This window comes from Anomaloglossus baeobatrachus, chromosome 2 (genome assembly GCF_048569485.1).
Source record: "Anomaloglossus baeobatrachus isolate aAnoBae1 chromosome 2, aAnoBae1.hap1, whole genome shotgun sequence".
NCBI lineage: Eukaryota > Metazoa > Chordata > Amphibia > Anura > Aromobatidae > Anomaloglossus > Anomaloglossus baeobatrachus.
Window position 1 is genome coordinate 539,705,559 of NC_134354.1, and position 15,658 is coordinate 539,721,216.

At 43.1% G+C, this 15,658-nt stretch overlaps 1 protein-coding gene across 1 annotated transcript in view; it reads right to left on the bottom strand.

Annotated features, from left to right (window-relative positions):
- LOC142290360 (cytokine receptor-like factor 2) overlaps window positions 1-15,658 on the bottom strand; it is a 62,335-nt gene that overhangs the window by 19,168 nt on the left and 27,509 nt on the right. The window contains exons 3-4 of the mRNA XM_075334326.1: window positions 2,154-2,343; window positions 1,950-2,067 (exon numbers count right to left, since the gene is read on the bottom strand). Of these exons, the coding sequence (XP_075190441.1) occupies window positions 1,950-2,067; window positions 2,154-2,343 (308 nt within the window). The remainder of the gene's footprint in view (window positions 1-1,949; window positions 2,068-2,153; window positions 2,344-15,658) is intronic.

The window sequence follows — 15,658 nt, forward strand, 5'->3', positions numbered from 1 at the left end:
GTCACTCAGGTTACTCGCGGCCACCGCTGGATCCTCCAACTGTGACAGCAAGTCGCCCGAGTGACAGCGATGAAGTCACAGGTGAGATGAGGTCTCAGGAGGAGGATCCAGCTAGCCGCGGGTAACCTGAGTGACAGCAGCGCTAAGCGCGCTGCTCACTGCAGTCAGTCAGGGGATTAGCGGTCACCGGTGAGTCCTTCACAGGTGACCGCTAAACAGTACGCGACACAGACAGAGCCGCGGTATGAGGATGAAGTCGGGTGAAGTTCACCCGAGTTCATTCTCATCGTGCAACTCTGTCTGCTGTCTGCCGACATGTATCTAACGACATTTTAACACACACACGGACATTTCACACGGACATTTCACGTACACGTACACCGACATTCCACACGCACACACGGATAGCATACGCCATCACACGGATGTCATATGTATCGGAGAAACGCCCCAAAAAAACGGAACTCGGATCCGAAAAACGGACCTTGTCACGTACGTTTTTTATGCGGAAGTGTGTTTTCGGCCTGAATGATGCCAAAAAATACTCCTGGAAGTGTAGCAAGCGGCTTCAGAGAGGAGCTAGTGTAGTGAGCAGCATCAGCAGAAAAAAGACAGGGAGGAAAACAAACCAGGCCACTGTCAATGCAAGCGTGGTTGGGCACAGGCAATGTGCATGCACACACACACTGTCAGGATTCAAACAGTGCTCACTCTGGGAAGCAAGCAGTTTTAATCAAAATAAGGAGAATGCCCCAATATGCAAATGAGGAGGTATAACAATGCACTAAACTCTTGGGCACACCAAAGGTGCTCCAAATCTACTCATTTGCAGAAGAATTAACGTTTCTTTCTCAGGCCCTGTACCAGTAATAGATAGAGTGCTAGTATGAATATTTTAGGCGCTAAGTCCCCTGCAACACTATATATCCCATTTAAATTGCATTTTGGAAGTGACTGACTCCCTTTAATACAACAGTTCATGTAAGGCAATTATACTATTGGACAATCTTTTCAAGCTTCTGCATATTTTTGTTTAGTTATAACTGGCAGGTCTTCATCTCCTTTTGAAAGTGTAGATATTCACAGAGCACCTGCTTTCCCCCTTAGGTTATTCACTCAGAAAACTCTTTGATTTACAGTGCTTATTAATAGTTTATTAATTATAAAGAACCTTTGGAATAAAAGGTTCTTTGCAAAAAAAAAAATGTATTTGGAAAAACGTGTTCATTGAAAATAGCAAAATTTACTATTGTAACATTTGACAGCTTGTACAATGTATTTAGGCTGCAGACACATTAGTGTATTTCATCCGATGTGAGAGCAACGGGTGCGATATGCTAATGACCCCCGACTCAAGCTCTGCTGTGAGCGTGAGCCGAGTGTTATGCGACTGTGGTCCAATCTTGCAATCAGGTCACAGCTGTGAAGCTGAGGGTGGGTTCTGCGGAGGAGAGGGAGGGGTTAATCCCCCCATCTCCTCCATTGTCAGGCTGTGCGTAATAGCACTGCACTGGGATAACATCCGAGTGCAGTCCAATGTTTCTCTCGCACCCATTCACTTGAATGGGTGCAAGTGACATGGCTCTCACAGACAATCGCAGCATGCTGCGATTTTTTCCTCAGTCCGTTTAGGGCTGAGAAAAAAATCTCTGATCTGAGCTGCAGCATTGTCTAAGATGGGGCCGAGTGCAATGCGAGATTTTCTTGCATTACACTTGTCCGATTTATACACTCGTGAGAGCGTACCCTTAAAATGAGAATCGTGTGAAAACTACTAGATAGATATAAATATATAATGCAAAATCTTATTTTAAATTTAATCTTATTTTAAAAATGATCACGGACAGCTTCTATCCAGAATGAATATGAGAAATAGCGAGATCTACCTTATAAGATATTTACAAACTATATAATGTATTTATTCAACTAGTACTTATTAATTCACATACCTTTCCATATTACACCTGAGAAATACTATAACAAATATGATCAGTGTGGAAATTGCTGAAAATAAAATGATGAAGAAGTGTGACTCCTGCACTTCAAGCACTGTGGGTTCACATGATTCTAATAAAGAGAAAAGAACAGATAAACATGCTGCATATTGGAAAAGAACTAGATATAATGTAGTACAGATATGACACGTTTCATACCTACTAAAGTGTAATTCTTCATGAAGATATTGTCACTCCACTCACTTTCATATAGATAAATTGTACAATCTATATCTGTTTGGAACTTCAAATGTGCGTGGAAACATTTCTCTGGATCCAGGTTTGGATGAAAAAACTTGCAGTGCAATAATGGATCCCTTTTGGAACATTCGGAAGATGTTGAACTTTTCTATCAATGGGTCAATCATAAATATACAGTGATTAAAATGTGTGCAAAATTGTTGTAATGCAAAGCTGCATAGAACTGACACATGAATGAGTAACAATACACATTGAAGTATTAAAGTTATATTTACATTTTCTTTCTTCAGTAGCGCACCGCTCCCCAGCCTCCCAGCTTCCTGCTTGATAGGGAAGGTGCGCTCCTGAAGATTCACAGGTCAGCCCAGTTACTTTTTTAGGTCGCTAGCCTGAAATGTGGGCTTTCTCAACACAGCTTTATCTTTGCAGCATCAGGCAAACACAGAAGCATTGGAACTGCCCCAGTAAGCTTTATAGCAAAGAGCTTGTCCTCAGTGCTCTACTGCTCTTTGCGTAGGATCCTGATCAACTCTGGAGTTCGATGATATAAAAAACAGTGCATTTGGTGCAGTTAAAGGGTGATATATTTCAGTGCCTTTCGAAGTGCAACCCCACTTCTTCCTTAGGAAAGCCACCAAATTACAAAGCACTGACAGTTGCACAGCTTTTAAAAAAAGGAGCCAGTGAAACACAGGTCAGAGTTCAAAGGATCACATGTAATGTTATTAAAATGCAATACTGTATAAAAAAAAATAGATCAATGTATAATTTATTAGTTTAAAATAATAAAACAAAATGTAGGAAATTGATAAAATGAAAAATAAAAAAGGGGTAAAGAGAAAAATTTCTGAAGCGAAAGGGCAGAGGGTGGATTGAAGCTTGCGGTAGGGGCTGCCATGTTTTTCATACATCAGCAATTTTCAGCATTGCTATTTCTGAAAACCAAATATGTGCTATGCAGGGTACGGAGTGTATTATCTAGCTTGAATGAAAAATAATCTGTTGACTGCATACTAACCCCCACACTCCCACAACTCTATATTGCCATTCCAAGCTCCCACAACTGCAAACTGCACCTCACAACTCCATACATTCCCCCCACCTCATTATACTGCCCCTTTGCACTGCCACTACTTTATAATATACTACACCTCTCACTACTGGCTCATCTCCATAACACACCAAATAATAATAACCCTCACCTACAATAATATGACATTTAATCTTCGGATTTTCCATGGAATGCTTACTATTTCACTTCTTCACCATCTCACCTGCCTCTGCAGCAGTGCATTGATAGGAGCAGTGTGATGAGGTCTGCAACGTGATGACCTCATCAAGCTGCTGCACATTGGGTCAGGAGAAATTACTTCTCCTCTGCTCTGCCCCATCTCCTGGCATTCAAGTGTATTTAAGTCTATAAGACGCAAATACAATGGAATGCAGGAAGATCAGTAAGGCCCACCCAAAATTCTCTGGCGGCATCTACCTTGAGAGTTTATTTTAAAGCACCACTTCAGCGGGGGGGGTTCAGTGCTGGAGTAGTGTCTTAAATCTAAGCCCCCTATTTTATATTCACCTTCCAACATCTTCACCTTGTACCAACCCTGCTCCGGTCCCCGGCACCATCTTGTGACTGTAACTTCTGACTGGTCGGAATTTAGAAGTTACATAACAAGCTCTGAATGCATCTTTATGAGGGTCAGAATGAGGCTCTCATAGAGATGTATTAAGTTGTAACCTCTAGCTCGTTCCTTGAACACCTGGAGTTGCCCGTAGGTTACAAATCACCGGAGACTGACCGGACCCACCAAAGTGGCCGCAATAAAGGATGTTCTTCTATCGCCACCAAAAGGTAAGTATAATACAGGGGGCAGGTGACTTACATTTAAATCATCACTCCAGTAGTGCAATAAAAAAAATTGAAGCGGTGCTTTAAATGAAAAGGGGCCTTACCAGTGTGAGATGTAGCAACTGACAGTCTGTTCTCACAAATACACACAGCTTTGTTGTAAGAGCAGAAATCAGACTTAACACAGTACAGAAAAAATTTGCAGGACTGCATTGCAAATGTGTTGGTACAACAGAAATTAAGTTTATTACATTGCTAGCTCTCCTGTATTGTGTTAGTTCTGATCTCACTATAGAGCTATGTGTGATTATGAGAAAAAATGTCAGTGATTACATCATTTTATCATTTCATTCAGCTTTTTATGACCTGGATGCCCATATAGATGTCTTAGGAGGATTGATCCTACTTGTAGATTGTCATTAATGCCCAATACATTGTGCACAGGTTCTGCATCTGTAGACATGCACACCATAAATTTAGTTCTTCTCAATACAGCAATGCCACACATGTGAAAGTAAACTATAGTTTTTGAACACTGTCGGTCTCAGGAGGAAGCTGGGTATTTGGATTTAAGTGCACAGATATTCCCGCAAAATTTATGTGAGAACTAGTTGTAGCATTGTAGAGAAGTTAATCAGAACCTATGTTGACTACAAAAGACCTTCAGGAAGATTTAGCAGACTCTGGAGTTGTGGTACATTGTCCTACTGTTCAGCGACACCTGCACAAACATAGCTTGCATTAAAGAACTATCAGAAGAAAAACTATGCCACATCGTAATCATAAAATTCAGAGTCAGAAGTGTCCAAAAGAAAATCTTAACAAGCCTGGAGCATTTTGGAAACAAATCCTGTGGACTGAAGAGTTTAAAACAGAACTTTTTGGCCACAATTTATTATAATGAAAGGTATGTGTGGAGAAAAATGGGCACAAATTTTCAGGAAAAGAACATATTGCCAACCAATAAGCATGGGGGTTTATCATTTATGCTTTGGGGTTGTGTTGCAGCCAATGGCATGGGGAACATTTCACAGGTAGAAGGAAGAATGGATTTAATGAAATTTAAAAAAAAAACTCTGGATACAAACATTATACCATCTGTAAAAACCTTCTACCAATGGCTAATGATGATCCTAAACACATGTCAAAATCAACAATAGACAACCTCAAAAGGTGCAAACTGAAAGTTTTACAATGGCCTTCACAGTCCCCTGATCGGAACATCATTGAAAATCTGTGGCTAGACCTCAAAAAAGCAGTGCATGCAAGACGAGCCAGGAATTTCACAGAACTGGAAGATTTTTTAATGGAAGAATGAAAAGCACCCCAAACAAGAATTGAAAGCTTCTTGGATGGCTATTAAAAGCCTTTACAAGCTGAGATACTTGTCAAAGGGGGTGCTACTAGGTATTAACCTTGCAGGGTGACCAAATGTTTGCATTGGCCCATTTTTTTTTTTCTTAATTGAAAAATGTAAAACATCAAATTTGCACCATGCACAGTGCAGGGAAGGATAGACACAGCAGGAAGACCGCAGGATCAGAGTAGGGGGGAACACAGAGGGACAGACCAGACCCTGAAGGGAGCAATATGATGACACTTCATTTCAAGAAGGGGACAGAGGCTCTGGTCACTGCCACAAATTCTGCCCCATGATGACACTTGTTTGAGTATCCCAGTGTGGCGCCCTGGGCAAGCCAGGACGTCACAGGTACTGCAACAACACATCCCACAACCCGGTTAGGAACATCAAGGTCAGACACAAATCCTTGTTGCCTCCCTCCAGGGGCTGATGTCCACACCAGGTGGGGTGGAGCCAGGCGGTTGGCTCCTCCCACCGAGGAGTTCACAGTCCTGGAGGCGGGAAAAGGAAGGGAGAACAGTTTGGAGTGTAGAGAGTGAGAGTCAGGGAAGTAGGAGTTGAGGAGCTGGAGCAGAATGACCGTGTCCGGGTACGTGGCCCGGGCACCTGAGAGCAAGGTTGGCAGATGGTGGTAACCGTCTGCAGGCGAGGCCGATCGACACAGAACCGTAGGACTGGGGTCGGGCGGTGGCCCGCCGGTACCGAACCGGGGAGCAAAGAGAGGCCAGCACCATTCAGCAGGGCCTACGGACCCCGACCAGGCTTGGAGTCACCGTCAAACCGGTCAAATCCGTCAGCGACGGGAACCTCCGGGGATTCCCAGCAGTAAAGACCCGACTGAAGGCAACCGTCCAAACCGTGAGGGAGATAAAGCTACCGGCAGAGCTAGAGCTCCCAGGGCCAGAGCCTGCGGGCAAAGGAAGGGCTCCCTTAGCCAACATACCGCTGGGGAGCGGGCTATCAGTGGGAAGCCATTGGGGCTGAGAACAGAACACCGGTGCAGAGAGAGACAGTTACCGCCAACCTACCAGGAGTGACCGCCGCAGCCATCTGTGGGACTCGTCCATCCAGCCGTTTCTTTCACCAGAGGCTCCGTGTGCATTACTGACTGAGTAAGTACCACCGTGCCGTCTGGTACTGCGCTGCCCCGCGACCCTGCACCCGGCCAGGTCCCGCAACCCACCTTCCGACCTCCACCACCGGGCCCCGGGACCACCAAAACCCCCCCTACCCATGGAGGGGAGAAAACATCTCAGCTGCTCCCTGTCAACGCTCCCGGGATCCCCGTACAGAGCAGCGGTGGTGTCCCAACCTCACCACAAACTGTGGGTGGCGTCACGGACAATATCCCTAAACCAAACCACCCCTTTCACTCACGGGCGAGGAGCGCCGCTCGAGTCCCCGGGATCCGGCCCACCGCTCGAGCCACCGACCGAGCGAGCAGCAGCAGCAGCCGGACCCGAGCAGTGGGTGAGCCCAGCGCCCTCCCCGCCCGCGACACCAGCATTCTCAAACAAATCAACATCAGATAGGAAATAGAAAAAATAAATAGAATAGCAGTTACATAGTGTAGCTAGGGTATAAGTATAACAAATATATTAGAAAATAGTTTATATTATCAGAATATATATAGGGATTTAAATTACATTTCCTTTTGCCTTTGGACTACTCTTTAAGCTTTGTAAGTGTAGAGAGTATTGTGCAACACCAATGAGCACTGGAAAAATACTAATGCAAAAGTGATAATGTCATCAATGATTTTTCCATGTTTAGTAAGAACAGCCAGCTGCAGGGAAGTTTAGCAGTTGCTGATGTAAAATCTAGAAACAGATCACAAAACAACAGGTGCCATCAAGAAAAACCACAGAGTTGCCAGATTTTAGATAAAATTATAAGATAAAGGGAAAAAAAGTAGACAAAAAATAGATATATAACTACAGGAAAAAGGAAAGAAAGGGCTACACCTACAAAAATTTAAGTACTCCAAATAATCTTAAATAGTGAATTATTTGGGTGTTTTTCTGTTATACAAAATATTAGTAGAAGAAATGAACACAAACAATTCAAAACTAATAAGAACACCAAGAAATACAAGAGGATAAATAAAGAAATAAATAAATAAATAAATAAATAAATAATTAGTAAAAGTTTTATGTAAAAAGATCCCCTCAACATTCAGGTGCTACACAGAAATGAATGCAAAGTGAAATGAAAAAAAAAATGCATTTACATTTTACCTCTAAAATGTTGCCTTAGACCCAATTTTTTCCCTTTTACAAGCGATAGCATGACTGATTGGACCCAAGAATTTGTTACTCAGTTTCTTGTGAGCACGATGACACCCCACATGTGAGAGCTTGGAGAGGAAGGAGCACCATATGAATTTTGGTACACAAATTTGGTTGAAATATATTGCGGGCACCATGTCATTATTGCAGAGCCTCTAAGGTGCCTAAACAGCGGAAGCACCCTAATAAGTTACCCTGTTTTGGAAACTATACCGCTTAAGGATTTTATTCAGAGGTATAATGAGCATTTTGAACCCACAGGTATACTATACAGAATTTGATAACATCATATTAAAAATGTTAATTTTTTTCGTAAAAATGTTGCTTTAACCCATATTTGGTATTCTCAGGCTGGCAAGGCCCATTATTATTTGGCCCTCCCAAGCCTAAAAATAGCAGCCCACAGCCACCCCAGAATTGCCGCATCCATTAGGTGTGCCAATTCCAGCGCATACCCAGCTCATCCCGATTGCCCTGGTGAGGTGTCAATCGGTGTAATATAAGGGGATAATGACAGATGTGATTCACAGCTGTCATTAAATCCAATGTTATGAATGGGGAGGAGGTCTATGAGAAATAATCAGAGAACAGAAATAAACAGAAGCCACTCAGAAAAAAATTATTTAAAGAAACAAAAACAAACATCATATGTCTCCAATTTATTAACCCCTAAAACACCCCTGCAGGTCCAACTTAATCCACAGGAGGTCCCACAATGATGCTTGGTCATATTAGAGAAGGTGATCGAGCACTGCAGCATCAGGGATACACTGCCGGAGACGTAGCTGGGAGCAGTGACATCACTGAGTTCACCTGAGGTCACTGCTGTCGGTTCTCATGGTACCCCAGCTTTGACTTCAGATGAACTGACCCAAGGGTCCCAATGGTACACCAGCTGTGACCTCAGGTGAACTTATTGAACTTAGTGACCTCACATCAAGTGAAGTCTTTGAAATCAATGTGGGATTACCAGATTATACTGTGTGCACAAGTTCAGTATTTGATTGCAGACATCTGGCAAAAAACATCACTGTCACATTGCAGAAATGTCTGCAACCAAATACTCATTGTGCGCATATCCCTTAATCAAGTAATCCGACATTGAGTTCAATGAGTTCATCTCAGGTCAGTTCACCTGAGGTCACAGCTGGTGTACCATGGGGACCTTAGCTGTGATTTCAAGTGAAGTCATTGAATTCAGTGCCAGATTACCTGATTAGGCATGTTGTGCACATTGAAAATTTGATTGCAGACATTTCTGCACTAAGTCTGCATCTACTGGCAAAAAAATACTCCAATGCTGCATGTGTTTTGATGTGGTTTCGTGGGAGTATTTTGGGAGAGGTTGCAGATTTGTTGCAGAAATGTCTGCAACCAAATACTTAATGTGCGCACTTCCCCTTATCCGCTAATTCAGCATTGAGTTCAATGAATTCACCTGAGGTGAGGTCACTGAGTTCAATAAGTTCACCACAAGTCATTTCCCCTGAGGAAACAGGTGGGGTACCGTGGGAATCCCAGCTGTGATGTCAGGTAAACTCACTGATGTCACCGGTCCCACTGCTGTGGCTCAATCAGTGTGTTCTGCAGTTTGCAGTGAGCATTCACATTCTCTAGACTCAGGATCATCGTGGGACCTCGTGTGCATTATGTCAGACCTTCAGGGGTCTTTTGGTTGTTAATACATTGGACAAAAAGGGTGTTTTTTGTTTTGTTATTTTTTAAATAAATGATTTTTCTCTGTGACTTACAGGGTTGGTAATGGGCGGGATCTTATAGCCCCATCCCACTACTAACCTCAGGCTTGATGATGGCTGTGATTTTTTTTGACAATTTAGAGCTGTTATTAACTCCTTATATTACCCCAATTGCACCACACCAGGACAATTGGGATGACCCAGGTAAGCACCAGAATTGGCGCATCTAATAGATGTGACAAATCTGGGGTGGCTGCGGGTTGCTATTTTAAGGCTGTGGAAGTCCCAATAAACTTGGGCCTCCCCAGGCTGAGAATACCAGCCCCCAGCTGTCTGTTTTATCTTGGCTGGGTATCAAAATTGAGAGGGGACTACTCAACATTTTTTTAAATTATTTATTTATATAATTTAAAAACGCATGGGGTCCTTTTTATTTTAATATACAGCCAAGATAAGTTGGACAGCAGAGGGCTGCAGCCTGTAGCTGTCTGCTTTATCTGCGCTGGGTATCAAAATACAGTGGATCCTGGGCCATTTTTTCCAACTATTTATTTATTTTTACACTTCACTTTGGGGACCCAGTCAGCTAGTATGAGGGCAACCAATCACAGACTCCGGCACAAAGGGTAGCAGGAAAATCTGGAATGCAACCAATTACAGACACTGTTACAGAGGGTAGGCAGAGGAAGCATATTGATGAACTTTAATGATCGGACCAGGAAGCAGTGTGACAGCCGTGGGGAATTTCATTAAGTAGAATTATCCTGCTTTAATGATTGCACATAATTTTTTTTTTCCACTTTGCCTCTCAATCACAGTAATGCCAATAGCAAAGATGGTTACGGCATTACTGTGATAGGCAAGCAAACCCCACATATTTAGTGGCAGAAAATCAAGCGCCAAACATGTGGGGAGGGGACTCGAAACTCATGGCAAATAACAAAATGCTCATCAAGTAATGGATATCGTGAATACCTACTATTCGTTAGAGTAACGAATAGTGCCACATATTCTTTCACCACTAGTATTTACACTTTCAATTGATTCAATTAAGGCACCTGAACATATGATTGAAGAACACTGGAAGAGTTCATTTATGTTTATATCTTCATTAGGTGCCAATAACCAAGCAATAGTTCATACTGTGCAATCTATAAAATAATGAACCACCGCTGTTTGCTCACCATCTAGGCAAGGAGAGTGAACAGTAAACAGAGGTCTTGCACTTGTAAAACTCCATGCTGTGAAGTCACAGATCTTACTATTCCTCGGTCCATCATTTAATGTAATATGAAAAGATTCCGAGTGGTGTAGACATCTGTTGAAGAGTAGGGATGAGCGAACCCAAAGTATAAAGTTCAGGATTCAAACCGGATAAACAGCCTGTGGTAAAGTTCAAGCTGTGAAGGCTGATCGGATGTTGAATAAAGTTTGTTGACAGGCTGCAGGGCAGCCAATCAACAAGCTTTTCAGCTTTGGACACTTTCGCAGCCATCCCAACCATGCAGACTATTGGCATGGCTGTGATTGGCTGACACACCATGTGATCTAGCCTGTATAATCGCTGGAACATGGGTGGTGCCACCATTGTGCTCTGACTAGCGTAGGGACAGAACGCTGCTTTAGTGAGGGACAGTATTTGGTTTCTACTCTTACTCCTCTGTATGCATACTCATAAAAAAGGCTCTGGGTGCGCACTCTGCACCAGGCACTGTGGGTCTCTCTGAAAAAAGGTTCTGTGGGGGTAATTTGAAATAGTTCTTTATGTGGCCTCTCTGCATCATGCTCTGTGGGGGTACTCTAAAAAAGGCTCTGTGTGAGCACTCTCCACCAGGCTCTGTGGAAGTACTCTGAAAAAAGGCTCTGGGAGTACTCTACTCAAAAATGGCTCTGTGGGGTACTTTGAAAAAGACCCTGTGGGGGTACTCTGAATACAAGCAGTGTAACACTTTGCTAGGAACTCCCTGCATAAAGGCTATATAATACTCTGCACTTTTCTAGGGTGCAAATAGATAGGGGACCATCAAATAGGCGATGTGGCTATGGTGCTATTGGTGGTAATGGAGCTGCTGCAGAGACAGGACATGGTCGATCTGTGCCTGCCTTGCTCCCACATGAAACACCATCCTCTGGTGCATGCAGGAGACAGGATGTTCTGTATAATTTCCTAGGTCTGAGTACTGCTGTATGAATTGTGAACAGTCACTTTTGCTTTTTGAGGAATCCGCTGGCTGGGGTTTCATAGGCCATCCACCTGTCCCTACCCCAGAAGTGGTGGAGATTGAGTGTACAGATGCCCAACCCCTTGTTCGGTTTGAGGATCAGGGTAACCACCAGACTGGTAACATGGCTATGATGTCACGGAAGGTCCTGTAACCCAGGGGCACAGCAATGATCGGACCCGGTAGCAGAAGCGGCCGGGAGACAGAGTCTGCAGGACGCATTGTGGGACCTGTAAGTACTGTAAGTATAATGACAATTATTAACTATATTTTTTATTTTACAGCCCCCCGTTCCATCACATAACTGTAAAGTAGTTCGGGGTTCGGATACAAGTTCGCATTATCTCTGACCCTGAACACGAATTTTGCAAAACGGTCAGGCGAGACTCCTGATCTCGAACATTGGGGATTTTGCCCATCACTAGTCCTTACTACTACTACTACTACTACTACTACTACTACTACTACTACTACTACTGTAGTGCAGGAGTGTCAGTCGATTTACTAGATGAGTGTAGATTATTTTATTACTATATGGTAATTCATTCCCATTCTTAAAGATCTTTGATAAATCTTTAATAACAAAGCTTAGAAGGACAGTCTGTTCTCAAAGAAAATTAGGAACAAGGCTGGTAGTGCCTGAAAAGTAACAAAACAATTAATACATTCCTGTTGTGATCTCTGATGTTCCAGTCACACCTCTCTACTGCTTCCGGTTGTTTTTTTGTATACAGGTCTGCCACAGTGATTTTCTTGTTACAATGCCTAAATGCTGAAGCCACTAAATAGCGTTGGTGGTTTGCTCATTTAGGCCACAAAAAACTGCCCCTAGTGGCATCAAGTAACAAATGTATACCCCAAGGTATATGTTTTTTTACAATGGATTGCCATTGGCATCCATCACAGCATTTCATTAATGCCCCCATAGTCCAGAGGATAGAAGATATAAAAGAGGATTTTTGACAAACAACTCCTCACCCAGGACAAACACCTCCTCATCCAGGAGGCACACAGGTATGACTAATTTTACCTTTATGGCACCTGTATGCCCATATTGATAGCTAAAAAACTGCAAAGGATTGACAGATTCTCTTTAAATGGCTTTGTTGGTAGCTTTTTCAGTGTATATACAGTATTGACCAAAAAGAGAAAAAAGAGTATTTTTCCAACAGTTACTAATACTTTGGGCCACATGTTGACATGTTTAAAAAAATTAACCCCAACTATCACAAATTGAGGACTGACAGATAAATGGCAAATTCACCCATTCTGTAGGCACCACCATCAACATTGATTGTCATGCAACTAAGGCGAGCTTTACACGCTGCAACATCGCTAGCAATTGCTAGCGATGTCGAGCACGATAGCACACGCCCCGTCGTACATGTGATATCTTGTGCTTGCTGCCGTAGCGAACATTATCGCTACGGCAGCTGCACACGCACATACCTGGTCGGCGACGTCGCTGTGACCGCCGAGCAATCCCTGCTTCAAGGAGGAGGCGCGTTCGGCGTCACAACGATGTCACCGCGACGTCACTAAGCGGATGTCCAATAGAAGTGGAGGGGCGGAGATGAGCGGGACATAACATCCCGCCCACCTTCTTCCTTCCACATTGCTGGTAGACGCAGGTAAGGAGATGTTTGTCGTTCCTGCGGTTTCACACACAGCGATGTATTGTGCTGCAGGAACGGCAAACAACATCGTATCTGCAGCAGTAACGACATTATAGACATGAACGATGTGACACAGATCAGCGATTTTTTTATGCTTTTGCGCTCGTTTATCGTCGCACCTAGGATTTACACATTGCGATGTTGCTACCGGCGTCGGATGTGTGTCACTAATGACGTGACCCTGACAATTTATCAGTAGCGATGTCGCAACGTGTAAAGCCTGCCTAAGACTAGACTGTAAGTCTAGCCTGAAATGCTGGATGGCAACTCAAGTGACTGCATGCTTGGTTCTTTCTCTAATTCTATTAAAATGGAACAGAGAGAACCATCACATATCCACCTCTATATTCTCAGTCTGTATTGGGTACTGAGACCCCCGTTCTTCTAATAGGTAAACCAGCATCTATCATACAGGCATCATGTTTGCTTTATACAGCAAAAATGTTTGGAAATGTATTACCCCTTTATATTATGTAAATTTGTTCAATATCCACTTTTTCAGAAAATATGTAATAATCAGTATTTATTGTTATTGTATACATTGTTATAAAAAGTAAATTTGTTTTTACAGAATACAAAAAATATAACTGTGATCTGGAGTAACATTTTTACTATTTAATTTGTTTTTCTAAAACTAGAAATGTTTGGATCTCTAAAATAAGTAAAAATGTATAATTTGTAACAAAGAGGAACACTATTAGTGAAGCATTTCTACATTGTTTAAAAAGAAAAATCACAAAGAATAAAACTTCTCTGTCCTGCAACTCTTCCTGTCCTTGTTCTGTACATACCATCACACATCAGTTGTATAAAAATGTTCATTAATCTAACATTAATGGTTCAAGTATGGACACTGATATTGTGACCTAAAGTAAAGAATATGAGGCTGTCGAGTTAGGGTTAGGAAACACACTGCCAGTCCAAACATCACAGTCCATACTCTTACGTCGGTTCTGAATGTCAGATGTGTGAAGCAATGTGTTGTCTAGGATGTTTTTCAAACATTCTGATATTACAGCTTAGCCCCATCCACTTGGAGCATTCACTATCTATTATAACCTTCTCCCATAATGCGGGTAGAAATTGTTTTCATGAGGCAACTCCCTAAATACGTAATTAAGATATTTGTTGAGTTTACTGAATTCTCTTTAATCAAGCCACTAAGGACCACAAAATTAGCCCATACAACTGCAATCCCCTTTGTTAGCAAGATTTGACTTAAGGGTGCTTTACACGCTGTGACATCACTAGCGATTGCTAGCGATGTCATGCGTGATAGCACCCGCCCCCGTCGTATGTGCGACATTTGGTGATCGCTGCCGTAGCGAACATTATCGCTATGGCAGCGTCACACACACATACCTTGTCAGCGACATCGCTGTGACCGCCGAACAAGCCTTCCCTCAAGGGGCAGGTGCGTTTAGCGTCACATCGACATCACTAAGCGGATGTCCAATAGAAGCGGAGGGGCGGAGATGAGTGGGACGTAACATCCCGCCCACTGTGGAGACACGGGGCTCAGTGGGCGCTCTCGTCCACTAAAACCCGCCGCCTTTAGAAAAACAGCGTGGCTCAGGGCTCATCCCAACTGAACGCCGGCCTCCTTAACCATGGGCGTAACACTACTCAGACAACACAGGGTGAGGGAACCACAATAATTAGACTTTATTGGATCCCCAAACAATTAACGGCACATAACACATAACCAGCAAAACACACAAATGTAACAGGCAACAGAGTCTCACCCTTCCGCTGGCTCACCAGGGATTATAATGTCCATGCCTCACAGGTTCCAAGCTGTCTGAGGTCTGCAAAGTCTGTAACAGGTGACTGAACTGTCCCAACCTGCGTGTCCTCCTTAGGTAGTCCTGGTTTGATGTTACAATCCTGGCAGCTGGAGTCGAAATCCCTAGGCTGTGGATATGGTCTCCAACCGGATCCGGAGTCCCTAGATTGAAGCCATAAGATGTCCTGATCCTCCAGTCAGCTCCAAAGAGCTTAGACTGAATCCATCAACCATCAACAACCCCTGGTGGCTTAAAGAAGTCCTTTTTATAGCCACAACCTTCCACTTGGGTACACTGTGTCCTCATCGATTGGTTGGACAAGATTGCTTCTCCCATTGGAGGAATTTCAAGCTGCATGGACAATGTTCATTTAAATGATATGGGTAGAAAGCCTGAGGGTGTACATGTAAACTGGGAGTCACCGTCTAGACAATGGCTACTAAGGTAATTACATTATCAATACACAACTACAATACGTCTAGCTTTCAGTGGCCAACACAAGTACATTGAGTCAACAAGAGTCTTGTAAAAACAATGAGGGACTTCTCCCCCGTCTATAGACAATCTATCATGCTGTC